Source organism: Phocoena phocoena, chromosome 15 (genome assembly GCF_963924675.1).
Source record: "Phocoena phocoena chromosome 15, mPhoPho1.1, whole genome shotgun sequence".
Lineage (NCBI taxonomy): Eukaryota > Metazoa > Chordata > Mammalia > Artiodactyla > Phocoenidae > Phocoena > Phocoena phocoena.
Window position 1 is genome coordinate 74,174,034 of NC_089233.1, and position 26,747 is coordinate 74,200,780.

The following is a 26,747-nucleotide window of genomic DNA, read 5'->3' on the forward strand; positions in this document are numbered from 1 at the left end:
TGGTCATTTCCAAGATTCTTAAGTTTTTTACAAATTTATTGTTCAAGAACACTTAACATATGAGTTCTACCCTCTGAAGAAACATTTAAGTGAATCACACATAACTGCCGTATCAACTGAAAAACAAAGCACAACCTAAAAGTTGAGAATTATTTATTTGGCGGACAAAACTGAGGACTTGGACTTCCCTGGTGGCGCAGTGGTTAAGCGCCGCAACTATTGAGCCTGTGCTCTAGAGCCGGGGAGCCATAACTACTGAAGCCTGCGCACCTAGAGCCCGTGTTCCACAACAGAGAAGCCACTGCAATGAGAAGCCCACACACGGCAACGAAGAGCAGCCCCTACTCACCGCAACTAGAGAAAGCCTGCATGCAGCAACAAAGACCCAACGCAACCAAAGATAATAATTAACTAATTTTTTTTTTAAAAAAAAAAAAAAAAAAAAGGACTTAAGCCTGGAGGAAGCCTCTCAGATCACGCTGAGGGACTGCTCCCAAGAGGTCAGGGAGGAGCCAGTATATACAGGAGATTTTGCAACAAAGACCAGGTAGTGGGAACTTCAAAGATTATTGTTAATTAAAGAAAACCAAGCATCTCAAGTGAAAGAATTTAGCATTTTTTTCCACGTGTGGGAAGATGTAAGCATCAGGGCTCACTGACATCATTCCTTTGATATGCACTTTAGCTATCAAGGACAGGATCCTGTGCTTTCCCATCCCAAGTGTCCTCAGGGTCCACCGCTTAGGGTGGCTACAGTGGCTGAGGGCGGGGCAGCGGGCTGCCTGTTTGTCTTCAGCCTGAGTTCCCTCAGGGCTCACCATCCAGGGTACTTTTACTGGCTTGATGGCTGCAACATCCTTTGTTTACTGAGACGGCAGGCACACTTTTTTCCGACAGCTGATTTTATAGGTATATGTTGGTACAGCAGCTCTCTAGAGCTTATTCATTTTGTTTAGCTGAAACTCTACACCTGTTGATTCGTACTCCCCATTTCTCCCTGCCCCCAGCCCCTGGCAACCACCATTCCACTCTTTGATTGTATGAATCTGACTATTTTAGATAGCTCGTACAAATGGAGTCGTGTGGTATCTGTGTTTCTGGGACTGGCGTATTACCCCACTTAGCCTGAAGTCCTCCAGGTTCAGCCACGAGGCCACATACTTCTTAAGGCTGAACATTATTCCACTGTACGTACAGACCACATTTTCTCTATCCATTCATCTCTCTCGATGGTCATTTAGGTTGTTTCCAGAATTGTTTTTTTTTTCCTTAATGCAAACCAAATTAGCCTAGTGGATTTTCCAAGATTCTTAAATACATATTCCTTTTTTTTCAAATGACTTGGTTTGAGTGGTTAGTTAACGATCCACTCAACAGGCACGTTCTGTCACAAGGACCACACGTGAACACGAAACTTAGCGACGACATTAAAAGGCTCGATAGCTTAGTCATTTTAATCCATTAAAACAGTAATAAATCCCCTTTGGCTCTGGGCTGGTAGCGAGTAAGAAAACAGTCTGCATCCTAGACTACACCTCTGAAAAGAGAATTACCCCCCAAATCTCATTCTCCTGCACTCAGACATAAAGCACTTTCTTTTCTCTTTTAAAACTGCCCCTGGAAGTGGTAGCAAAGGTTCCACAGAAAGAATAAAACTTGCTGATGATGACGATGATGAAAATGATGATGGTGACGACTTTGATGATGAGGAAGCTGAAGAAAAAGCTCCAGTAAAGAAACCTGTACGGATACTCCAGTCAAAAATGCACAAAAATCAAACCAGGATGGAAAAGCCTCAAAACCATCAACACCAAAATCAAAAGGTCAAGAATCCTTCAAAAAACAGAAAAAAAAAAACCTCCTAAAACACCGAAAAGGACCTAGCTCTGTAGAAGACATTAACGCAAAAATGCAAGCAAGTATAGAAAAAGGTGGTTCCCTTCCCAAAGTGGAAGCCAAATTCATCAATTATGTGAATAACTGTTTCCGATGACCGACCAGGAGGCTATTCAAGATCTCTGGCAGTGGAGGAAGTCTCTTTAAGAAAATAGTTTAAACCGTTCGTTAAACTTTTCTGTCTTAGTTCATTTCTGTAACAGTTGATATCTGGCTGTCCTTTTTACAACGCAGAGTGAGAACTTTCCCTACCGTGTCCAATAAATGTTGTCCAGGTTCCACTGCCAAGAATGTGTTGTCCAAAATGCCTGTTTAGTTTTTAAAGATGGAACTCCACCCTTTGCTTGGTTTTAAGTATGTATGGAATGTTATGATAGAACATAGTAGTAGTAGTGGTCAGACAAATGGAGATGGTGAGAAGACAAAAATATACATGTGAAATAAACTCAGCATTTTAACACAGTAAAAAAAAAAAAAGCTATTTTTTTAAGCTCTGCAGGCATTTGATAAAATATTTTCTACATTTGTATATAATAGTGTCTGTGAAATAAAACTGGAAAAAAAAAAAGGCAAAATCTTTTAAAGGACAAAAAGCCCACGATGAGACTCTTCAGAACATGCCTTGATTTGTGGAAAAGCCTCCAGGGGCTCTCTCTCTCTAACATTTATTAACTTGACAATGGGGGAATTCGCTGGCGATCCACGGGTTAGGACTCCCGGCTTTCACTGCCAAGGGCCCAGGTTCAATCCCCGGCTGGGGAACTAAGATCCCATAAGCCACACAGAGCGGCCAAAAAAACACATGACAATGAACATGCAGTGGTCTGTGCTATTTCTTATTCTGCTGCCCTGCCTTATTTTGCTCACCCCTGGTCCAGGCATATGTTTTGGCTCTGCAACCTCGAAGCGAGCTCCCCGAGAAGGGACAGCACATCACAACCCTTGCAGCCTCCCCTGAGTCCGTGTCCTGTTTCTGGGTCGGACCCAGAGCAGGCTGTCGACAAGCCTGCCCCATTCTGCTTTAAAAACATCCTGGGGAGGAAGGGACGTCCATCCTTTTAGAAGTGGCTTCCACTACAGCTGTCAGGGACTCCCTGCCCAAGGCCAACTGAAACTTCCCTACAACTCCTACCTACTGTCCCTCCACCACCGGGATACCCTTAACGACTCCCCCAATGTGCACCCTGCACCCAAAATGAGCCCGACAGGTCCCCTCCAAGGGGACAGGAGACACCACGGAGGGAGGGTTAAGGAAATCTCGTGGGGCATCAGACTTGGGCAGCTGTCTATTTTACAGATGTAGGGGGACCGGCTTCCAGGACAGCTCCCACCCAGAACCAACCTACACCTGCAAGTTCAAGGGAAACAGCCTCTGGAAACAGGGCCGGTGAAGCTCATGGCCCCTAAGCCACCTTCAGTGGCTGTCAGGCAGGCAGGATTAAGAGGTCCATGCAGAGTGAGCACAGCTGGAGCAGAATCCACGACTCTTAAGGCTCTGGGAATATCTGGTGCTTGGGGGACAGCAATGCTTGCCCCCCGCCATGGATATCCTAAGTATTATCCACACTGAGTTACACTATAGAATAATCCCGAATCATCAAGATGGTTCATTAACACTTGCCGTGCTCTAATGAAGACGCAGGAAGATGTACAACCTTCTGTATCTCTTGCTCTTCAAATAAAAGCCAGACTTCTGACCAAAGCCACCCTGGTGACCCAGACCCAGCCCAGCCCTCTGATCCCACCTCTTACCCACCTTCTCCTCCCTTATCCTGTTCAAACCACACTGTGTTCCTGGACTTCCCTGAGCAATTAACTCAGCCTTGGCCTGCCCTTTCCCTACCTGACTCCCTGCTCTCTCTGGCCCCTCTACCCAGATCTTCACCCGGTCCCGCCACTACCTCCTGACCTGAGATCATACTGTCTATTCCCCACTTGTGTGTCATCTGCCTTCCCCACTTGCGACGGGCAGTGTCTGCCTGCTCGCTCCTGTATCCCAGCATCTAGTACTCAGCGTGGCACACGGCAGGCACCAAAGACATGCTTCTTTGAATGAATGAATAAAGGAATTTTAGAAAAACTTCCCCCAAAATGGTCAAAATCAAAGTATAATACTTCCTATCAAACCTAGAACCATCTCAGCTGATTTCCATTTTGTCTCCTATCAATGGATTGCCGGGATTCCTGGTAAATGATTTCAGATTACTTCGATATTCTTTTCTTTTTTTTGGCAAGATGACAAGCAAAATTTAACAAAGAGCAATATTTCAAATTCTGGTGTTGTTTAAAATGAGGAAGTGTGTTTTCTGTACATTCTGTGGGTGGGTATAATTTTCAAACTATGTCTGTTAAATATTCTCCCCTACACACACACGCGTGCTTTCTCAGACTGCTTGGTAAGGTTTCGGGAGGGTTTTTGCCTCATTTACTCACAATGTAACTCTTGCTAAAAGAGAACCAAGAAATTACCCACCGCTCCTCTCTGTCTACCTGTTGTTCTGAAGCACGCAGGGGGCTGCACTCCACAGAGAAGTGCTATTAGCTGGAATAATTCACGTCGCTGAGAGAGGGAGAGGGGAGGGCAGGAAGGCTGGCAGGGAGAACTCACACCTGTCAAAACAGCAAGCCCTTATAATTTCCCATTTTAGCTCCACAGAAAAGGGACGACCCAGCACAACGACGGGAGATTCATTTTACCGGCAATCTGGGGAAATGCTTCTGATCCCTGAAAGCATTATTTTGAAAAGCAATTTGTGCGGTGATTTAATTTACTGCGGAAAAACCCAGAAAAGAACAGCAGCACTTAAAAGAGCCGTGGAACCTATGCCGACGCTGGCTGCGTCCACAAAACCACGAAAGCAAGGTTCTTTTCCAACACACCTGAGAACACTGAAGCCTGTACGTGATCAGGCTCGTTACCACAGCCCAGGACAGGATTTTTAAAGTACATCACTGGCTGGTATCAAGACAATAAAATAATAGCCGTACCCACCGCCCCTTCTTGTATTCACTGACAGGATCAAAGGTTCAGTCACAGCTACTCGTTTGAAGCCTGTGTTTAACTCCCACCTGTCGTGTTGTCCAAAGAAACGGGCATCAACCTGCCCATCTTTATCCCTCAGAGCTTTCGCAGGCCAGAATGGAAACCCCTTCAGTTTTGCCCAAACCAAAGGATGTGGATTGCTCTAGGAAAAGAAAAACAAAAGCCAGAGTTTGTATGTATTCGACGGCAAGAGGCACACATAAAAGCTCGGTGGGTGAGGTGAAGCTAAGGCAGAATTGATACAGGCCACAGAATGAAAGCAAACAACTTCCAGCAGGGTCTCCCCAAGTGGCAGTCACTACACGTGTGGCCATTCCCCGGGCAAGGCTGGGAATGGGGTTAAATGGGGAAACCCAAAAAGAAGCGAGCACTGACCAAAACGAGGCTTCAACTCTGGCTGTGCCGCCCTTGCCCGGGTGGGAGCGAACAAGAGACTGTACCTTTCTGGGCAACACAGGGACAGTTATACCTACACCCTCTCTTAAGCTGGAGGGTTAAAGGCACCTTACGTCCAGCATATAATAAGGGACGGCATTAGCTAACTTTATTCTTTACCGAGAGCTACTCAGGGCCTTGACGATTCAGATGTCCATCTCGAAATGCAGGAAAAGACAAACTATGTTTGCATTCTCAACTCTGCTTGCCCAATCTTGCGGCCCAATACCCTCCCCCCGCACCCCCATCCTCCCAGCTCACCGCAACGACACACTTCTCTACAGAACAGCAGTTTGGAAAATACAGATCCACGGGGACAACTGGGGTGACTTTCTCTCCCCACCCCAATCCCACCCTCAAGAACCACGGTTTGGAGAGACCATGGAGTTAACCCTGGGAGGGATTTCCAAACCTCTTAAAATAGACCCAACATGATTTGTAAGTAACACACTCATTTAACACGACTCGGCTCACCATCTGCACGACTGTGGCACGTCTCTGCTCTCTGATGAGCTTCTTTGCACTCTGCATCCTGCTGTTTTCGAGGGCTAATAAACCCAGCAAATTGTGACGCTACCTCTGGCACATGACCTTTCAGCCAAAGAGGTTTATCCCACCTGGATTACTCCCATTCTGCCATAACGTACTTTTCAGTAAGAAAATTATTTTAAAACTTTATCCAAAGTTTCATCCAATAAGCCACCTGGAGAAAGCTGTCCTGGGTCACCCAAGGCATAGAGTTCAGAAAACAAAGAAAGGAAAGGAAATCCAACTTACACAAGGCTCACAAAACCAGTTATCTCGTTTTTGGCAAGCAGCTAGATAACACTCTGGACAAACTTCGATTTCATTCATCTGTAAAGCAAAACTGTGTTAGAATGTGTCATTCCCAGGGGTCTTATATCTGCAGGCCCTCAAGAAATGCATGATGATATTGGCAGGTAAGATTAGCTAACCTAAGTCCCACAGTGGGGAACACCCTGGACATCAGTCCAACTATTTCTCACCAGCCCCGACTCTCCCACCTAGCCCCAGCCGCCATCCTCTCTCGCTGGACCATGTCTCCCAGCTTCCTAAGCTTGGTCCATTCCCCACACAGACAGAGCAGCCAGAGCCACCTTCTACAAACACAGGTCCCATCTGGTCCCTCTCCTGAGACCAGTGGTTCTCTACTGGGACAGTTTAACCCTTCCAGGGACACTTGGCATAACTGAAGGTATTTTCAGTCATCGGTCATCACAACTGGGGGTGGACCGTTGAGACTGGAGTCTATGATGGTACAAGGACAGCTCCTGCAACAAAGATGTCTCTGGACTCAAATGTCAGTAGTGCCAAGGTTGAGAAACTAACAATGAAATCTAAACAACTGGTCAGGGCTTCCCTGGTGGCGCAGTGGTTGCAAATCCGCCTGCCGATGCAGGGGACGTGGGTTCGAGCCCTGGTCCAAGAGGATCCCACATGCCATGGAGCAACTAAGCCCGTGTACCACAACTGCTGAGCCTGCACTCTAGAGCCCACAAGCCACAACAACTGAGCCTGAGTGCCACAACTACCGAAGCCCGCACGCCTAGAGCCCGTGCTCCGCAACAAGGGAAGCCACAGCAATGAGAAGCCCACGCGCCGCAAGGAAGAGTAGCCCCCGCTCGCCACAACTAGAGAAAGCCCACGCGCAGCAACGAAGACCCAACGCAGTCAAAAATAAATAAATAAATAAATTTAGATAAATAAATAAGCACCTGGTCAGTTCCTTCAAGGCCATGCATGGTCTGGCCTCAGTCCACCTGTCTGAGCTCCCCAATCCCTTCCCTCGACTCTGGCCTCTGCTTCCCATGCTCAATTCTATATATCTCTAATCACACCATCCACAGCAATTAATTAATACCACGTTTACTCTATTTTATTTCCACGGATAACTGAAAATTCTGTAACTGACCGTCCTCTCTCCTGAGAAAGTGCATTCCCCCCAGAGAATCGTCATGACTTAGAACTAAGGGCCCTGGAAGCTCACTTCTTGGATCTAAATTCAGACTCCACTATATCCTAGTTCTAGAACTTTAGGAAAAGTTGCTTATACTGTCTGAGCGTCCATTTCCTCACCTCATAGAATGGGGATGAAAGCAGTACCTACCAAACAGAATTATTATAAAAATTACATGAGATAAATGTAAAGCACTTCAAGTGACAAGGTGCCAGACACATAGCAGGTGCTCAACTAATGATTATTAATTCATAATTTTATAGTAATTACTAATTATAATGGACTGACCAATTGAGGGCAATGAATAAATGAGTAAATGAATGAATGAGTGAACGGTGGACCATATTTCTTCCTTCTACCCACTCTCCTTCTGGGCTATTCCAAAGGTACTGGGTAGAACAAAGCGGCAACATCAAGTCCAGGACAGCCCTGGCATTGGAGCCCACAAAGCAGCACTGCGTTGCCAACAGGTAGGTTCAGAATTGCCAGACAAAGAGCATCTGGGTTCAATAAATTCTACATTATGACCACCCACCAGTTAAAAGTCTAGGCTTCAGCACCTACATCAAGGGAAACGAATCCTCAAGGGGGAAACAACTGAACAACTCGCCCAGAGACAACTCCAAGTCGCCAACAAGCATATCAGAAAACAGTCCATCACCACTTGCATCAAAGAAATCAAAATCACAATCACAGTGAGATGCCACTGTTTTTTGCTGATCACACTGGGGCAAAAACATATATACAAACAGTTTTCAAATTGGAACTTCCAGCATTGCCAACGACACAGAAAAAACACTACATTTGTTCATACCAGTTCACTGTATAAGGAACGCTGTAGCATTTCCAGAAAACAATCAAGAGATATCTACCCAAAGCCATGTTGATAGCCTCAGACCTAGTAGTTGCATTTCTAACAATTATACTAAGGAAATAAATCATGAGAACAGCCATGATAAATTCTATTCTTCCTCCATGTTTCATTACCTAGGAAAACAGAGTGAAAAATGTACATTATAAAACTCTCTCTATACAAATATATAGACATGGACATATCCTAAGATATCCAAATGTTTTCTTTACAAATGAACGGATGGATAGATGATGCTGCAGACAGGCTGAAGGCCATTACATCTCAGTTTTTTGTGCTCACAACAGGGATCTAACAAAGAAAGGCTCCCCTGTACCATTTCTGCCATCAGCCTGTCCTGCAACCGCTAGAGCCTCAGGGCACCCAGCCCAGGAGCTTCATTTCATCCACACCATCAGAACTAGAGGGTATTTTTCCAGGACACCTGGGCCACTCTCAGAGAAACTCAGGACCTTTCCTGCAAATAATGTCAAAACCCAAATACCTTCTGCAAGAAGACTGAAAGGGACCTGAGGGGATGCCACAGATTGTGGGGCAAAGCAATCATAAACTCTATTTGACCCTGAAAACTCAGGATGTGCAGTGCTGGACCACGACTCAAGGCTGAAAACTCCCATCTCTCTTAGATCTAAGACTAGGGTGTTGATTTATAACATATTATGGCATATCTGTTGCTTTTACTTCCCTTGAAGAGAGGGGCGCTATCTGTACCTCAGCAAATTCCAAAATTACCAGAGCTACCCGCTGGGAGATTCCGCAAACGGAAACTTCAATCACCCCACGCCTTCATTCTAGGTACACTTAAAAGGGGACAGCAGGAAACACATACCTCATGCTCACAGATTTTGATGACTACTTTCGCTATTTGCGTCAATTTGTGATTTCCTGAGGGAATAAGAAAATAGATTAATTCAAATGGAAACACAGAAATACCCAGCCTTGGGATTATACCTCCACTTACAACATTTTAACTTGCTTTCTTCCAGGATTAACCTTTTAAAGGTTAAAAACCATACATTTCTGGCTTCTAACATCAGTTCAGATTAGGTGACTTTTCCCATGAACCAATCTTTGGTGCTTAGATGTCATCTTCTCTGAAACATAACAAGTTGTGTTGGTTTCCGACAGCTCATGAATTAATATTTGAAAGATGCTTTTATATTCTCAAGGCTCAAATTAGTGAAAAGGAGCCTTCTTCTGCCCATTGTCCCAGACGCCAACCCAAGAATAGTACAGGAGAAAGAAGACATTTAATTGAGTAACTCTACTGTTCCTGGTGCTCTGAAATACATTTTCTTGTTAACTCTTCAAAAAGCCTTATTAGGAAGCAGGCATGAATGTTCTCATTTCACCAAAGAGTAAACCGAGGCTCAGGAGTCATCACTTATATGAGACCATTTAGCTAACGAGTTGAGGATATGGCCCCAGGTCTAACTCTTAACCCTGAACCTTTACACGAAACCAGAGAACAAGATGGCCAAAAAGCCGTGTTTTCTTAGAACCTTATGACAATTTTTAGAAATTGTAAATTTGGTGGCAAAAAGATTTCATACGCACACACACAAATACCTAGATTTCTGGCCTGTCTTGAAAACTCAGAAGAGCTAAGAACTCTGTATCCAATAAACCACTAGAGTGTCCAGGGGAGATACCCCTCCAGACCAGGCAGGAGTTCCCTGTTCTCCGCAGTCACTCGCTCTCCCCATGGCTAGTGGTCACCCTGGCTTATGTTATTTTTCTGCTGCCTGAGCTCGTTCACTTGTTTATACGATCTTACTGCCCTTTCTATATATTTGAGTTTATAACCTTTACACAAATTCTCAATGTCTAGGATACCTCTCTTTCTCTCCTCCCTGCACCCCAACCCTGCTACTGAGTTAATAATGCAAAACATGTACTTTAAGCAGATAGCCATCCATTCACATATCTTTGCTCAAACATCAGCTAACAACAGTCTACGCTAGGCCCAAGGGTATACAGGAAACAAGTTTGGCATCTGCCCTTAAAGGGCTTACATCCTGGTGAGCAACTCAAATGAAAAAAAAGCACCATCCAGAAAGTGTGATAAAATACTGCCACCGGGAAGTACAGGTACTGTGAGAGCCCTTAACAAGAGTACATAGTATGGTTTGGGTCATGAAGGAAGGCTCCTCAGAGGACTGAGAGGCTGAGACTGAAGGATAAGGAAAACTCATCAAAGCAAAGAGGGGAAGAGTGTTCCAGCAGGGGACAGGAAGAAGATAACAGGGCAGGACCCTGAAAGATCTACCTGGCCAGAAGGTAGACAGAGAGGATTATGGGAGAGGGTAGGACAATGGGAAAGGTGCCCATCGAGGAGATTTTAATGGGAGCTCTCCTCCATTCTGTCCAGAAGGCTTAACCCACAAAAATGCAACTGACAAAACTTTAACCAGAATATAAAGAACTCCTAAAACTCAATAATAAAGAACAAACAACCCAATTTTTGAAATGAGCAAAAGATCTGCATAGATGTTTCACCAACAAATGATATACAAATGACTAATAAGCACATGAAAAGATACTCATACCATTAGTCATTAGAGACAGGCAAAACCACCACGACATAATATTTCATGCCTTCAAGAATAGGCAAAATTAAAAACAGATAATACCAAATGTTGACAATGATGTGGAGCAACAAAGATTCTCATATACTCTGCTAGAAGGAATGTAAAATAATACAACCAATTTGCAAAACAGTTTGGTTAAATGTCTTATAAATTTAAATATAAACCTACTCAATGATCTAGCAATACCAGTCTTGGGTATTTATCCAAGAGAAATGAAAGCATGTGTCCATACAAAGACTTGTATAAGAATGTTCACAGTGGCTTTATTCATAACAGCCAAAAACTGAAAACAATCCAAATATCCATCAACATCAACAAAGGGAATGGATGAATAAATTGTATGTTGTTACAATATTGTTACCGGACTTCCCTGGTGGCGCAGTGGTTAAGAATCCGCCTGCCAATGCAGGAGACACGGGTTTGAGCCCTGGTCCGGGAAGATCCCACATGCCGCGGAGCAACTAAGCCCGTGCGCCACAACTACTGAGCCTGCGCTCTAGAGACCGCGAGCCACAACTACTGAAGGCCACGCGCCTAGAGTCCGTGCTCCACAACCAGAGAAGCCGCCGCGATGAGAAGCCCGCGCACCGCAACGAAGAGTAGCCCCCGCGTGCCACAACTAGAGAAAGCCCGTGCGCAACAGACATAGCGCAGCCAAAAATAAATAAATAAAATAATTTATAAAAACTACATATATATATTGATACCACTCAGCGATAAAAAGAAACAAACCACTGATAGACACAACATGAATGAATCCCCAAAATATTACACTGTGTCATCGTAGCCAGGCATAAAAGAGGGCACTCTGACTCCACTGGTATGAAATTCTAGAACATGTAAAACTAATCTCTAGTTACAGAAAACAGAATAGTTCCTTTTCAGGAGGGTGGATTTACTGGAGGGGCAACTGGGAATATAATGGGGTGACAGAAATGTTCTAAGATCTTATTTGGGGTTGTAGTTACAGAGCTGGTTACACACTTGTCAAATTCATGGAATGTACCTGTAAAATCTGTGCTCTTTATTTTATGTAATCATTCCTCCATTAAAATAAGGTTTTTTTTTAAAGGACAGGTAAAAGCATCATATAGTCACAAGCCACTGTGGACATCAGCTCATACCTTAAAATGCATGTAGTCACTGCCCCCTGTTCACACACGTCAGCAATCTATACCCCAGTATTCTCAGCTATTGGCCCTGATACATGAAAAAAGAGCCTGATTTTTTATGAAGGGCAGGAGAACGGGCAACACACACAGCATACTCTCACTCGTAAGAGTCATCTAATCCACTCACCCCCATTATAAATGATGCAGTTGTGCAAAATCCATTTTGCATCAGCCAGGAAGGCTTCTGTGCAGCCATACATTTTCTTCTTAGCGTTCTGGGAAGAAAAGCCACAGAAAATAATCACCAGTGAGTCTCTATAAGCCACAACCAGTAACACCTGCGTCCCCACATAATTTTCTTCGCAGTCATTTGCCAAATTAATTAATGCTTCTACTCATTTCCCAAGATGCTATTATAGTTGAGATCTATAGCTCTATAAAAATGCATTCCCTGAATTCACCACACTAACTTGAATTTTCTCATCTTAGAGCACTGCCATTTATCAAGCAGCTTCTTCCGCCAAACCAGGATATTTTACATATTTACCCATTTATTATTAATTGTACAGCCTCACATAAGCCTCATAATTGAAAACTCAAGGAAGCAGTCACTATCCCCATTTTACAGACAGGGAAACTGAGGTATGGTAATGTTAAAGGTACTAATCAAAGTTCCAAAGCTAATAATTTAGGAAGCCAGGATTCCAACCTTGTCCTTTTGGAATTCCTTCTTTTGTTTAATACCGTAAGGGTGTGTGCAATTTTCCAAAGCAGGCTGGATTTACTGTTTTGGGGATCATCAATGCATACAATATAAAGTAATGTTTTCTCCTCACCCACGCTTTTCTTTAACCATATTTTGGTGCCGGCAATTTGAAAATCAGCACCAGGATGACATACACAACCTAAAATGTTACATGTGTAATTTTTCAGCATGGAATTTTAGTTTGAACCTTTAAAAACACTTTCAGGCATTAAAGAAATACTCTTATCAGTGAAATAAGTCAAGATCTAAGAAGCCACTTATTCACTGCTAACACGAAGGTCTCCCAGACACTTAATTTTCTCTTCTTCCATCCTGCTGCTCTTATTAGCACCTCCAAAAGAAAGAGAAGGGTAAGGCTCAAATCAACCAAATCACTAATTCTTAGAAGCTGTGACTTTCTCATATAAAAAGCTAGAATCACCAGCAGAAGTATAATACTATTTGGAGCTAAGCAGTGGGTTTCAACACCCCTTGCAATCCTTGGGAAAATGTTACAGAAGTTAGGGGAATGAGAATTCTTCCATCCAAATAAAAATGGCACAGAACCATCTAACTCGAGATGGGGCACGGGAAGTGAGGGAGGATCTTTAATCATCTTGACAATTGGCTTTTTGATGGAAGCCAACCTTTTCCAATGTACAAAGGTCCATGGGATGGAAGATGTATTCCGCATAGTCGGGATGCTGTTCCAACGGAACGGGCTTCTGGAATGCATCTGTCTATAAAAGAAAACATGCACATACACAGACACAAACCCATCACTGCTATGGAAGACCAAGCATTAATACCAGCAATGTACTTTAAAACAGAGACAACTTTCCAGAAAATACAGTTCTAAAACTTTCTACAAAATAGGCCCTTGAGAAGCTCCAAACTGGTTCACCTTCAAATTCTGCCCCGTTATCCATAATCATGGGCCCAGCTGTGCTCCAGTTTTGTCATTTGTTTTGTTTTCAGTAACAGGTCCAGGCCTCTTCAATTAAGACGGACAAGAACACGCTATCATTACTTGAGACCTGAATTCTGAAGGCGGCTTATCTATACACTGAAAATGCCCATAATCAAAACTGACTGGGGGTGAAATCTGGCTACACCTAGAGATGACACACCAAATAAAGTTCCCCTAAAGTGCCAACAGATATCTTACACATGGGCGGAAATTTTAGTGAGGTTTTGCTCCTCCTTTGAGGGGCCAAATTACTTTCAAAACAGGGACTGTAAAAAAACAAAACAAAACAAGGACTGTGTGGGGACTTCCCTGGCGGTCCAGTGGTTAAGACTCTGCGCTTCCAATGCAGTGGGCACGTGTTCGATCCCTGGTCAGGGAACTAAGATCCCACAGGCCACATGTCACAGCAAAAAAAAAAAAAAAAAAAAAAAAAAACAGAAACAAAACAGGGACTGCGTAAAGGTTTTGTATCTTGATCCACTTTCTTATGGGGTAATAAGAATCAGTTCAAAATGCAAGGCCTGGTTTGTTGATGGGTACTATTTGCTTATCAATAAAAAAAAAAATCTAAAAGATTTCATTAAACACCAAATTATGCTCAAGCAAGGCATCTGAACGGATTACCATTTGCAGTCATCCAAGCTCTCTCTCATCCAGAATCAGTTTGGCCATTTTAAGTTAAAAGGATGCTTCCACAAAAATCAGCAACTTTCTGTTCCGATTTTGTAACAAACAATTTACATAAGAAATTCACACCTTCTTTGATTTTTCTTTTTGGTTTATAATTAATTCCACAGTGTTGACAAATCTACATGAATCAATTCTCCTTGTCAAAGTTTGTTTTTTTGCAAAACTTAGGCTATATACTTTTGCTTCCATTGACAGAGATTTTGTGAAAGAGACAGGTTCTCAATTTAGCAACCCCCAACTGGCATGCTCTGAATTTTTTTCATCATGATATCAAATTTCAGAATATAATCTCAAAACTAAAGCTTCTACCTTTTTTAAAGAAATTAAACCACAATGGCTACTAAAAGCACTCAGAATCTACATTTCATACATTTATTTGACTTAGAAAGCAAACTCTGAAGAGTTTCACAAAGGGTCACCAGTAGCCCATATGGTGCCTTTGTGTAAACAGAAAAGAACCCTACCCAAGAACCCAAGTTTCCACAGGAAAAATGTCATAACATGTTGATTATCTCGTCATAACATTTTGTTTTGTTTTGTTTTGTTTTTTGGCGGTATGCGGGCCTCTCACTGTTGTGGCCTCTTCCGTTGCGGAGCACAGGCTCCAGACCCACAGGCTCAGTGGCCATGGCTCACGGGCCCAGCCGCTCCGCGGCATGTGGGATCTTCCCGGACCAGGGCACGAACCCGTGTCCCCCGCATCGGCAGGCGGACTCTCAACCACTGCGCCACCAGGGAAGCCCGTAACGTATTATCTTTAAAAACAAGGTATTTTACTGCCGTCTTTCTGAAACCTGTCACAAAAAACTACAAAACCACCATCACAGCTATGATATGACTGGGACTTCTGGGAGGGAAACCACGGAGAAGTACACCGCTTGCCAGCTGAACGCGGCAGGCCTGCTTTCGCAGACAGATTTCCCTTAAAGGGCAATGGCTGTACATCAAATCCCGTTTCAAAATTCTCACCCTTTACAGAAATCTCACTGGTGGACTTTTACCTGAAGGTTCCACCATTAGGCCTTGATTACAAACAAACTGGGTTGTACTCAGCTCTCTCACTGAAATGGAATTCTACTGACTCCCCCTTACCCGATGCAGTCTGAGGTTTCACTTCTCAACCACTCAGAATTTTAAATCCCCACCAGCTTTCTAATATATGTCATTTCCTGATTAAACTCCTTGGTCTCACAAAGTGCTCACTTTTGAGAATTAACTTAATGGCGTTGTCAAATTTAATTTACAGGTATCTGAATCTGGGCACACAAGACCCAAAGAGTAATAAGCACAGGTGTCTGAAAAGCTCAGGCAACTACAAGGAACAAAAATGTTAACAGAACAAAGGTCACTATTCTCATTCACACTTATAACAAGAGGAAGTGTCATCTTACCCCTGGCTGTTTCATTTTCTGAATGGCAAACTTGAGCAGGTAGGATAACTGTTCAATGGTGAGCATTGTCATGGCTTTACTCTGAGTCTCGATGCATTCTGCTACTGTAATCTTCTACAAATCAAAATCACACAAATATCCAGTTAGAAAAAAAAAAAATTACGATCCCATGTACTCATTTCCCTTTCCTCCTAATTTTCCAGTAAGTTCACACGCAAAAAATAATTCCCATCTACATGAGACCAGTTGTTTCGCTTGACGAGCACTCCAATCTACTTGACATGGGTGCTGGATCAGTGAATAAAAATTAAGAAGCACACCGATCCATCGGTTAACTAAGAACCGTTTTTAGCTCATGTAGACAATATAATCTGAAAAAAAGGGTGGGGTAGGCAAGGACCTGAAAAATCGGTCACTGCTATAACCTTGGGTTTCAAGAATAGGACATGAAAGGCCACTGATGGTTTCAGGGTTAATCTCTTCACACAGTGAATCAGCCACTTTCCTTGATCCTCTTAAGGTTCTGGGCTAACTTTCAGGAAACTGACAAGGAATTAATTCAATGACATCACGGTTGGAAAGTGACAATCTTTCCTGCAGAAAGAATCCAAGGGATGGTAGTGAAGTAATAATAAAAATGACTTCATTCTCCGTCACCACTGATGTGATGAACCCACTCAGGACCTTCTGGCAAATTACCCACGGAGCAGTCTAGCTGTCTATCTCTGTAGGAAATAAATGTCACTTTGTAAGAGAAATTCCCATCAAAGACATGTCTGATACCAGATTCTGCTATGTAAATCTGATACTTGATCTAAGAGCTTCGGAATCCTCAGGTAGCAGGAACAACAAAAATGGTAAATTCAGATGCTATCAGGAAACACTCTTGAACCATCTGTGTAGGGAGAGCTGAGAAACGTTTTCTCCAATTAATCTGGATTTCATTTCCATTCTTCAGATCTCCAGATCCTCCAAAAGGAACTTCCAGGCGTGTCTGGTTGGTTGTCGAGAAAAAGGGCAACACAAGAGGCGCTCATAAGCTGAAATCAGTCTGTGACGCACGGATCTCATTGCTTAGCTACCAGAGCCGAAAAAGCTAGTCTTCCCAGTTGACCACCGCACCAATTCACCACTAGAAGAAATTCAGGACTCTAAATTTTAGACATAGAACACCTGTCTGTCTGAATTCCAGTTCATTTCCAGGTAACTATCCACACTCAATACTTGGGTCGCCCGCTCAACTGTCATTCACCTCTTCTCCCCCAGCCCTGGCCACGTCCTCCTGGTTGGCAGTGGCCGGTTCCCACGATACAGACTGAAAGTACCAAACTAACATTTTTGAGCCTTTTCTGCATGGGGACTGGTGGTCCAATCCTGACCAATGAGCTCAAGGGCGTGTCAGCTGGAGGCTGATGGGCAAAGTCTTCTGCTTGATAAAAACAGGACTGAGAAGAGACACTCCACTCAGGGACTGTTATCTAGTCACGCGTGATAAAACCCCCAGCAGCCACCTTACGGCCATGAGGGACACACTGCCTCGACAATGAAATGCAAAGAGTCTGGCTCTGAACAAACGCTGGCCTGGCCCTGCCTCTGGGTTCTTTCTACACACGATAATAAATCTCTCTGGTTTCAGCTGCCTTTCATCAAGATCTATTATTTACAGCAAAAGCATCCTACCTGAGCCACTATCTTCTCTGCAAAATTATTAAACAATTGGGAAGGGAGGGTCAAGACAAAAGAAAATAAATGAAGGTTCCAGTTCCCACATTAAATGCAGGATGAGTTCAGGTTCTGAACAGGAGGGCACTGCTGAGCAATCTCTCCGTCTACAGGAACACAAAGAAAACCAGTGACCATCTTTTGCAATTTTAGAGGCAGAACACCATTAAAAATGTCATCATCATACTGACCTGGCCTCTACTTTCTTTCCACAGATTTTTGCTCCATCCACTACCCAAAAGCAGTACTACTGACACTGTCCTAAAGCTTGCTTTTTTCCCCACTATCAACAGCTGGGAGAGCTTTCCAATTCCTACACAGAAAGCGTCCTCGTGTTTGAGACCTAATGCCAATATACCTTTGAATCCAGGTGACATTCCATATTAAAGGATTTTGTAGATGACATTATTTGGGTTTTTTTTTAATAAATCTATTTATTTATTTATGGCTGCATTGGGTCTTCGTTGCCGCGCAGGGGCTTCCTCTAGTTGCGGTTAGTGGGGGCTACTCTTCGTTGTGGTGCGCGGGCTTCTCACTGCAGTTGCTTTTCTTGTTGAGGAGCACGGACTCTAGGCGTGCGGTCTCAGTAGTTGTGGCACGCAGGCTCAGGCTCGCGGGCTCTAGAGCGCAGGCTCAGTAGTTGTGGCGCACGGGCTCAGCTGCTCCACGGCACGTGGGGTCTTCCCGCACCAGGGCTCGAATGCGCGTCCCCTGCATCGGCAGGCAGATCCTTAACCACTGCGCCACCAGGGAAGCTCTGTTTTTGTTTTTAATTTGTTTTTGTTTTTGTTTTCTAGATGACATTCTTATTTTCAGCATTTTGAAAAAGCATCATAGTTGGAAGTTACTGAGACTAGAAAACACCTCAGAGAAGTGGAAACCATGGTAACTGTTTTCATGAAGAGCGTTTAGGCTTTGCTACAAATGAAATATGCACGTTCCCTTCACTATACCCGTGTGCTTCTCCCTTGGGTTCTGTACCTGCAGCCCCCTCAGCCTGGAAGGCCATCCCGCCATTGCCCCACGGCTCACTCCTTCCCTTCTTCAAGTCTTTCCTAAATCTTAAGAGGACTTCCTGGACTTCGTCATTTAAAATGGAAACACTCTGTACCCCCCTCACTCCCTATTCCTCACTTTCAATTCATTTTCTCTAGAACATTCTTCTTCTAACACACGGTATACAACTTTATTGTGGTTTTTGTCCTTTTCTCCTGAAAAGAATGGGATTCAGGCCTCTTTTTGTTCACTGTTGAACCCCTAGTACCTAACAGGCACGGGAGAAACAGCTGTCGCGTGAATAAGAGCATCAGATGGCAACCACGTGGGACATACAACCAACACTGGTCTTCCCAGCTTAGCTACTGCCGATGATTCAATGATGCAGCAGGAGACAACATCCAAGAAGGAAGAAAATAGCGTGGGATCTCTTCAAAACATACAAACTTGTCAGAAGTTTATAACTTCTGGAATGTTCATTACAGGAGAATCAGAGAAGGTTGAAGATCTCAAAGTGATCCGAAGACCCATGAAGAATCAAAATCAATATTCAGTGCAGGGGACCTTCCTGGCAGTCCAGCGGTTAAGACTCCACACTCCCATTGCCAGGGGCGCGGGTTCGATCCCTGCTAGGGGAACTAAGATCCCACAAGCCACGCAGTGAGACCAAAAAAAAAAAAAATCAGTGCAATTGTCTTTCCAAGAGCTGCAGTGCTAAGGCCGTTGCCTATGTTGGTCCAAAAAAGGGGGCGACCAGGATAGAGCAGATGGAAGGCAAGAAACTTCTCTTTTCTTTGTGTTTGGATTATTTGAAAATTTTGAAATAAAAGGAAGAAAAGAAAGAAGAAACGAGGCAGACAATGCATTCATTCAGCAGGAACTAACCTCACATTCAGGACAAAACCAGTCCCCCTCTGGTTCCGATGTCAGTCTCAGACACTTAGCGTGATAAACCCGGGGACAGAGCTCACAGCAAAGGACTTGGCCTTCCCGGTGACAAACCCAGCAGTAGAAATCATTTCGTCCATCCTGCGGTACAACATCAACAGGGTCTGTGGTGAGTGGCTGCTTCATATAGTAAAACGGACCATGTCTTAGTTCTGACTGAAATGTAGGCAAGAAAGACAGGTTTGGTTTCAAAACAAATGTGCATTCTCAAAAGGAATTTGAACAAATACATCAATAACAACAGAAGAAAATTAGAGCATTTCACACATTCATTAAAAAGCTATCCTGGGTGACTCTACTTGAGCTTGCAGGTCGTTAGATATTAAGATTTATTTTTCTTTCTTGTATTTTAAGAGGCCATGGATTGAAAAGCTGGTGTCTAAGAGTTAACAGGCAGCCCTAGCAGGATAGTACAATGGTTACAACCCAGGCACGCCTGGGTTCAAATTTAGCTCTACCAGCTGCATGACCCAGGGCAAGTCTCTAAACCCCTCAGCTTCAATTTTCTCATCTGTAAAATGGGGATGATAATAACTAACATCACTGTATTGTGGCTGGGATCGTATAATGTATGCATTTAACACAGCGCCGCCATTACAAACATTGCTAGTACGGTTAAAAGTCCAACGAATGGAAGTCTAAATGTACAAAGCCAAGAAAAGTATGGCAGTTTTCCCCGGGAGTCTTTCAACAACAGGCCTTCGTCGAATAGATCCATTGGAAATGAGTCACCAAAAATGATCGTTCATTTTTTTTTAAGTCTACCCCCAATGCATAAAGTACTTAATAGCCAACAAGAGGCTCTCCTAAAACCATGATTCTCCAGCATGGTAAGTCCTGGTGTTTGCAGAGAAGCCATATCTCCTACTGAGAACGAACGAAGAATGGCAGAAAGATGAGAGAGGGGGGTGGCCAATTCATGGCCAAAACAGCAAGAGAAATGGTCCGCTAGCGATGTACTACAGAATCCAGCAGAGCCACTCGCCGAACTCACACAACCGCTCGGAAGAAACTCGTTAGGAAAATGCCTACTGGAAACCAATAAGAAATCCTGTTTAGGAAGTATGAGAAAGTCTGGTGGTAAGTGTCAAAATGACCTGGTGACTGGCTGTGTGACCTTGAGAAAGCTACTCAACCCACTTCAGCCTTGATCCCATGGGCAACAGCTCAGCCACAACCACAGGGCCTACCTCTGAATAAACCTCCTTGTATGACAAGCTTTTTCCTGTCTTTCAGTAAGACATTACAGTTTCCTCCATAAAGATCTCATATATTGGTTAGGGGCTGCATAATTCTTGTTGCTGCTGTGAATAGGACCTTTTCCAATTACAGTTTCTAAATAGTTACCGTTGGCATATAGAAGCGCTGGTATACAGATTTTTAATACTGACCTCATATATAAACAGTTCTGGTAGTGTATTGATTAAAAATCTTACCATCTCTAAGTAACATTAGTTTTGTCTGTCCGTGTCTAATATTTTTACATCACTTTTCTGCTTTCCTTATTTTACTGACTAGGACCCCCAGGATAACAAGGAAGAGTGACCAAGATTGCAGGCACCCGTCTCGCTCCTGGTTTTTATTATGAAGTTTTGATGTTCTCAAAATGCCTGCTACTTCCACCTTCCTTGATAAAGAGCCTCACAGACGCTTCTTTAGCAGTTCTTTGTGAACCAATCCTTCTAAGCCTCCCGACTCTCATTTCTACTAAGAAAACAGCTATGACTTATAAGGGCAGTTGCCCAATTCTTGAGCTTGGTTATTGCCCTGTTTCAGTTCAACATTTAAAATAGAGCGCTCTCCTTGGTTTCCAGAGAACTAACATCATCGTTACGCTATTCCTTCCACGTTACGTTTTTCAACATACTGTCACACACACCATCTTCATTTTGTCCTCACCACCACCAAGAGAGGTACTCAGGGGAGACACCACTTAGTCTTACTAGACAGATGAGAAAATTAGGTTAAAAAGACTTATCTGACCCCGAAGCCCAGAGCAAGGACTCCCACTCAGGTCTCCGAGCACTTTCTCTCATCCCTGTGCCCCACAAAAGATGATGCTGGATGCAGAAGAGATTCTGATGATTAAGTGAACCCTCACAGAACATTCAGAAGTTATCCAAAATAACTTCTGCTTAAACAAACTTACAGTTACCAGGGGGTAAGGGGGGGAGGGGGATAAATTGGGAGATTGGGATTGACATATACACACTACTATATATAAAATAGATAACTAATAAGGACCTACAGTACAGCACAGGGAACTCTACCCAATACTCCGTAATGGCCTGTATGGGAAAAGAATCTAAAAAAGAGTGGATATATGTATATGCAGAACTGATCCACTTTGCTGTACACCTGAAACTAACACAACATTGTAAATCAACTACCCTCCGATAAAACTTTTCTAAAAATAATAATAACTTCTGCTTAATGCAAAAAGCTGGAGAGGAAAATACAAATCTGAAAATTCAGAAGACAGCTAAAAACATAATAGAGGGGACATAAAAAGATAACAGCATCTAGAGTAAGGAGTTCTCAATTCATATGACATCTTGGGCCAGAAGATTCTTTGTTGCAGGGAGCTGTCCTGTGCACTGTAGGATGTGTAGCATCATCCTTGGCTAGATGCCGGTAGCAGCCCCCCTATCCACCATGCACAAAATTATGACAACCAAAAATGTCTCCAGACATTGCCCAGCGTCCCTGGGCGGGGTCAAAACTGCCCTCAGTTGACAGCCATCCATGTAGAGGATGTGCTATCTGCCTAGGAAAATGGTTGTTTGAGTTTCTATGGGGGAGAATGTTGCGGGGTGGGGGGGTAGGGGGAGGGGGAGGAACGCCCACTGAAAGATAAACTGTACATATCAAGCAAGCAGAACTATTTCTAACCTGAGTGGGGTCTTCCAGGATGCTTTGTGGCTTTTGCAAGATAGCTGTAAGCTGTATTTCAGGGCCCAACTTCCTTTCAGTAAGTTAATAATAGGATAGGAAGAGTCATTAAGACCTAAATGAAACTAGAAGAATCGAATATGACAGCTCAGCTCCCTAGCTGGCAACCTAAGCCCTTTGCATCTAATAGAAGCTGGGATATTGCACTTGAGAAGCTTCCCCCGCCTCCTGTCCCTGACCCTACCCTCACCTGGCCAGAGGTAGGCGTTCCTGGGAGGACCATGAGGAGGGAGGGCCAGGTTGCCCCCTACTCTTTTCAGGAGTTTCATCCTTTCCCGAAACAGCAGCTGTTGGCTGAGAACTAGCTGCCTGGTGATAGCCTTGTCAATCAGACACCTGCCTTATCTGCTGCTTGTGTTTCCTGCTCCGTAGAAATAATCTGATAACAAATACGGAACATTTAAAAAAGGCAAGGCAAATCATTTCAGGTAGAATGAGTTTATGATTTTTCTCCCTCACATGCACAAGGTGCGTTCCCAGCCTGCTAGTAAGGCAAGCAGGCTACAACCCGTGTTGCTATGAGATTAACTGCCGGCTGTGAGCACACACGTTCACATTCCCTGCTTCTTCCACAGGCCGGCTTAACAAGAAATAGACAGGCTTGTTCATTCACTTCTGGAACACCGCAGTCTACACCAGGAGCCAGCAAACTTTCTCTAAAAAAGGCTTCTATAAAGATAGTAAGTAAACAGTTGAAGCTTTGCAGGTCGTGTGGTCTCTACTGCAATGACTCAACGCTTGTCAAAGGAAAGCAGAACCGACTGCAGACGAGCTGTCACTGAGTGGACGTGGCTTTGTTCAGGTAAACTTTATTTACAGAAACAGGCTCTGGGCCGCACCTGGTCTGCGAAAACCAGAGGATGGGTTCTGGGGCTGTGTGTGAGCACAGGGTACATGTCTAGGGGGCCAGGGGCTGGGGGGAGAGGACCAGAGACTCAAGTTCCTTCTGGGGCCACATAGGGAACACAGATGAATGAGAACAGTCCTAGTTCTGGCTTGTATTCTCCTGCATTTGATAAAAGCACAAGGACTGCAAAATAAAGACAGATTGCTTAGCCCTGGAGCGTGAGGATGAGGCTGACAGCCCCAGTGCTGGCGAGACGGCGGGAGGGGCAGAGCACATGCCCGTCTTCAGGGCTCTCAGCTCCAGTGATCAAGGCCGCCAGGCAGACACACACACCAGGGGCTGCCTGGCCTCGGGAAAAAGCGGGCAATCCTGCTGTCTGTCCCCTGACCTGTCTCAGCTGTTAATACACTGCCCCCACCCAACAAGGAACTTCTGTGAAATGTCCCAGTTTTTAAGACAATGCATGGGCCCAGCAAAATAAGTCCCAGCCCACCTCTTTGTAATATGTATACCCCTGTACTCAGAGGAGACAAGAGGGGCCCTGTGATTTCTGTGCCATATTCCATCAAAGGTACACCTAAGGCCATTTTGCACAAATCTGTTAGCAGATTATTGTTCAATCCTTTAATGAGAAAGAAAAGAAAAGAAGTAAAGAAAAGAGGGATGGAAGGAGGGAGGGGAGGGGAGGGGAGGGGAAGGGGAACCTCCCAAAAGGACTCAAACTCAAAATGTCCCAAGAACTACAGATTAGATTGGTATTTTACAGTAAAGGGCCAATACCACTTGGGACAAGGTATTTCTTGCCGCATCTACCATAGGACACTTAGCAACCTGATCCTCCTGCTCACAATGCCAGAAGCAGCCTTCCAGGCTTTGGGATGTCCCCACCGGCAGTCCCAAGAAAAAAGCACCTATATGTTTTCAAACCTTTCCTAAGAGGTAAAGTCACTAGACAAAAAGGCTGTAAAAAATTAATTACAGGACTTCCCTGGTGGCGCAGTGGTTGAGAGTCCGCCTGCCGATGCAGGGGACACGGGTTCGTGCCCCAGTCTGGGAAGATCCCACATGCCGCGGAGCAGCTAGGCCTGTGAGCGATGGGAGAGGCCACAACAGTGAGAGGCCCGCGTACCACAAAAAAAAAAAAAAAAAAAGAATCCGCCTGCCAATGCAGGGGACATGGGTTCGAGCCCTGGTCCGGGAAGATCCCATATGCCGCGGAGCAACTAAGCCTTTGCGCCACAACTACTGAGCCCACATGCCACAACTACTGAAGCCCGCGTGCCTAGACCAACAAGAGAAGCCACCGCAATGAGACACCCGCACACCGCAGCTTAGAGTAGCCCCCGCACGCTGCAACTAGAGAAAGCCCACGTGTAACAACGAAGACCCAACACGGACAAAAATAAATGAATAATTTTTTTAAAAATTAATTACAAACCTCAGAATATTCTTTCCCCTAAAAATAAAGTGCGCTCTAAACCTCTTCTTAAAATTCCTCTGAAAGTAATAAATTCCCAATATATGAAAAATGGGTGAAACCTTAAGTCAATGGACAAAGGATTCATCTCCAAAATATAGAAACAGCTCATGCAGCTCAATATTAAAAAAACAAACAACATAATCCAAAAATGGGAAGACCTAAATAGACATTTCTCCAAAGAAGATATACAGATGGCCAAGAAGCACATGAAAAGCTGCTCAGCATCACTAATTATTAGAGAAATGCAAATCAAAACTACAATAAGGTATCACCTCACACCAGTTAGAATGGGCATCACCAGAAAATCTACAAACAACAAATGCTGGAGAGGGTGTGGAGAAAAGGGAACCCTCTTGCACTGTTGATGGGAATGTAAATTGATACAGCCACTATAGAGAACAGTATGGAGGTTCCTTAAAGCTCTAAAAATAGGATTACCATATGATCCAGCAATCCCACTACTGGGCATATACCCAGAGAAAACCATAATTCAAAAAGACACATGCAGCCCAATGTTCATGGCAGCACTATTTATAATAGCCAGGTCATGGAAGCAACCTAAATGCCCATCAACAGACGAATGGATAAAGAAGGTGTGGTACATATATTCAATGGAATATTACTCAGCCATAAAAAGGAACGAAATTGGGTCATTTGTAGAGACGTGGATGGATCTAGAGACTGTCATACAGAGTGAAGTCGGAAGGAGAAAAACAAATATTGTATATTAACGCATATATGTGGAACCTAGAAAAATGGTACAGATGAACCAGTTTGCAAGGCAGAAACAAGAGACACAGATGTAGAGAACAAACATGGTCACCGAGGGGGGGAAAGCGGCGGGGGGTGGGGGTGGGGGGGTGATGAATTGGGCGATTGGGATTGACATGTATACACTGATGTGTATAAAATGCATGACTATTAAGAACCTGCTGTATTAAAAAAAAAAATTATTCAAGTCATCCGATGATGGAATGACCCAGTTGATTGTATGACTGATTTGACCAATAACAGTGATGTGAGTTTAAAAAAAAAAAAAAAAAAACCTGTATCTCCACTTCATAATAAAACGTCTCTACCAAAAATGGAAAAATACAGGGCGGGGCGGGGGGATTATTATGCTAAAATGGCTTTCTTTTTAGAACACTAGAACAACCTCAGAATAAAGAAAAACAAGAAGAGGGTGGAGACTCTTGATGTATACCAAAAATCAAAAGAACCTGAACGCCTAAGACCAGAGGCAGAAGGCATGAGCAAAGCTGGCAGGGTATGCCACATAAGGGAGGGGTGGGGAGTGCGGAAAACGAGCACACAGGCCCCGTGTCTATAGAGCAGGCTCTACTCAGCTCCTGCTATTGCTGGATTTTTCTGAGTTTTTATAGGAACTCAGAAATACAAGTTGTTATTTGAAATCTCATGATCTTCAAACGTTGGTGACTAACAGAAATTATGTTGGTAAAACCCGGCATATGCAGATGTACATTTTGCTTTTAATTCCATACTTTTTTTCAATTCTATAATCTAAAAGAGGAAAGAAAAGGGAAAGAGAAGAGAAGAAAAGAAAAACATGCACAGAAGAATTTTTTCTTAAGATTTCAGTTCCTCTTAGGAAAACAGACTGTGCTTGAGGGAGGGTGCCCCCTTCTATGCAAACACTACAAGCTGGAATGAATTATGGGGTCAAGAGTCAGGAATTTCTTTTCTTTACAGTTAAGGCAATTTCTCCTTTGCCAACTCCTGGCCATTCAGCCCCAGGGAGTTTTATATGTGAAAACAAAAACCTACAATCAACCTTAGAATGTTCCTAGTACAAACCCTATTTTACTAGGTAACTGAAGCTCAGAAGTGGGAAAGCAACTGACAAGGTCCCACAGTGAGTTTCCCAGATGCAGTGGGACAGGAAGGAGTCAGGTCTCCAGGTCTAGAGCCCTTCCCTCCAAACCAATGGCTCCGTTAACTCTTCTATCAGTACTGCAGATAGGAGAATCACCTTCAAAAGCATGACCGTGCCCTGTGACCGGTCACCCCTGCTCTGCTCCACATCCACAGCGCATTCTGTATTCATGAGCTCCCGCCCTGT

The 26,747-nt window shown here is 43.9% G+C and overlaps 1 protein-coding gene across 11 annotated transcripts in view; it reads right to left on the minus strand.

Moving 5' to 3' along the window:
* ZMYND8 (zinc finger MYND-type containing 8) overlaps window positions 1-26,747 on the minus strand; it is a 126,307-nt gene that overhangs the window by 59,239 nt on the left and 40,321 nt on the right. For 6 of the 11 annotated variants that reach the window (XM_065892458.1, XM_065892456.1, XM_065892457.1 and 3 more), the window contains exons 4-10: window positions 19,326-19,469; window positions 15,723-15,836; window positions 13,319-13,411; window positions 12,114-12,201; window positions 9,053-9,108; window positions 6,152-6,229; window positions 4,966-5,081 (exon numbers count right to left, since the gene is read on the minus strand). In XM_065892458.1, coding sequence (XP_065748530.1) covers window positions 4,966-5,081; window positions 6,152-6,229; window positions 9,053-9,108; window positions 12,114-12,201; window positions 13,319-13,411; window positions 15,723-15,836; window positions 19,326-19,469 — 689 coding nt within the window. Of the gene's footprint in view, window positions 1-4,965; window positions 5,082-6,151; window positions 6,230-9,052; window positions 9,109-12,113; window positions 12,202-13,318; window positions 13,412-15,722; window positions 15,837-19,325; window positions 19,545-26,747 lie in introns of all 11 variants that reach the window. The other 5 variants (XM_065892451.1, XM_065892455.1, XM_065892450.1 and 2 more) reach the window with 2 other exon arrangements.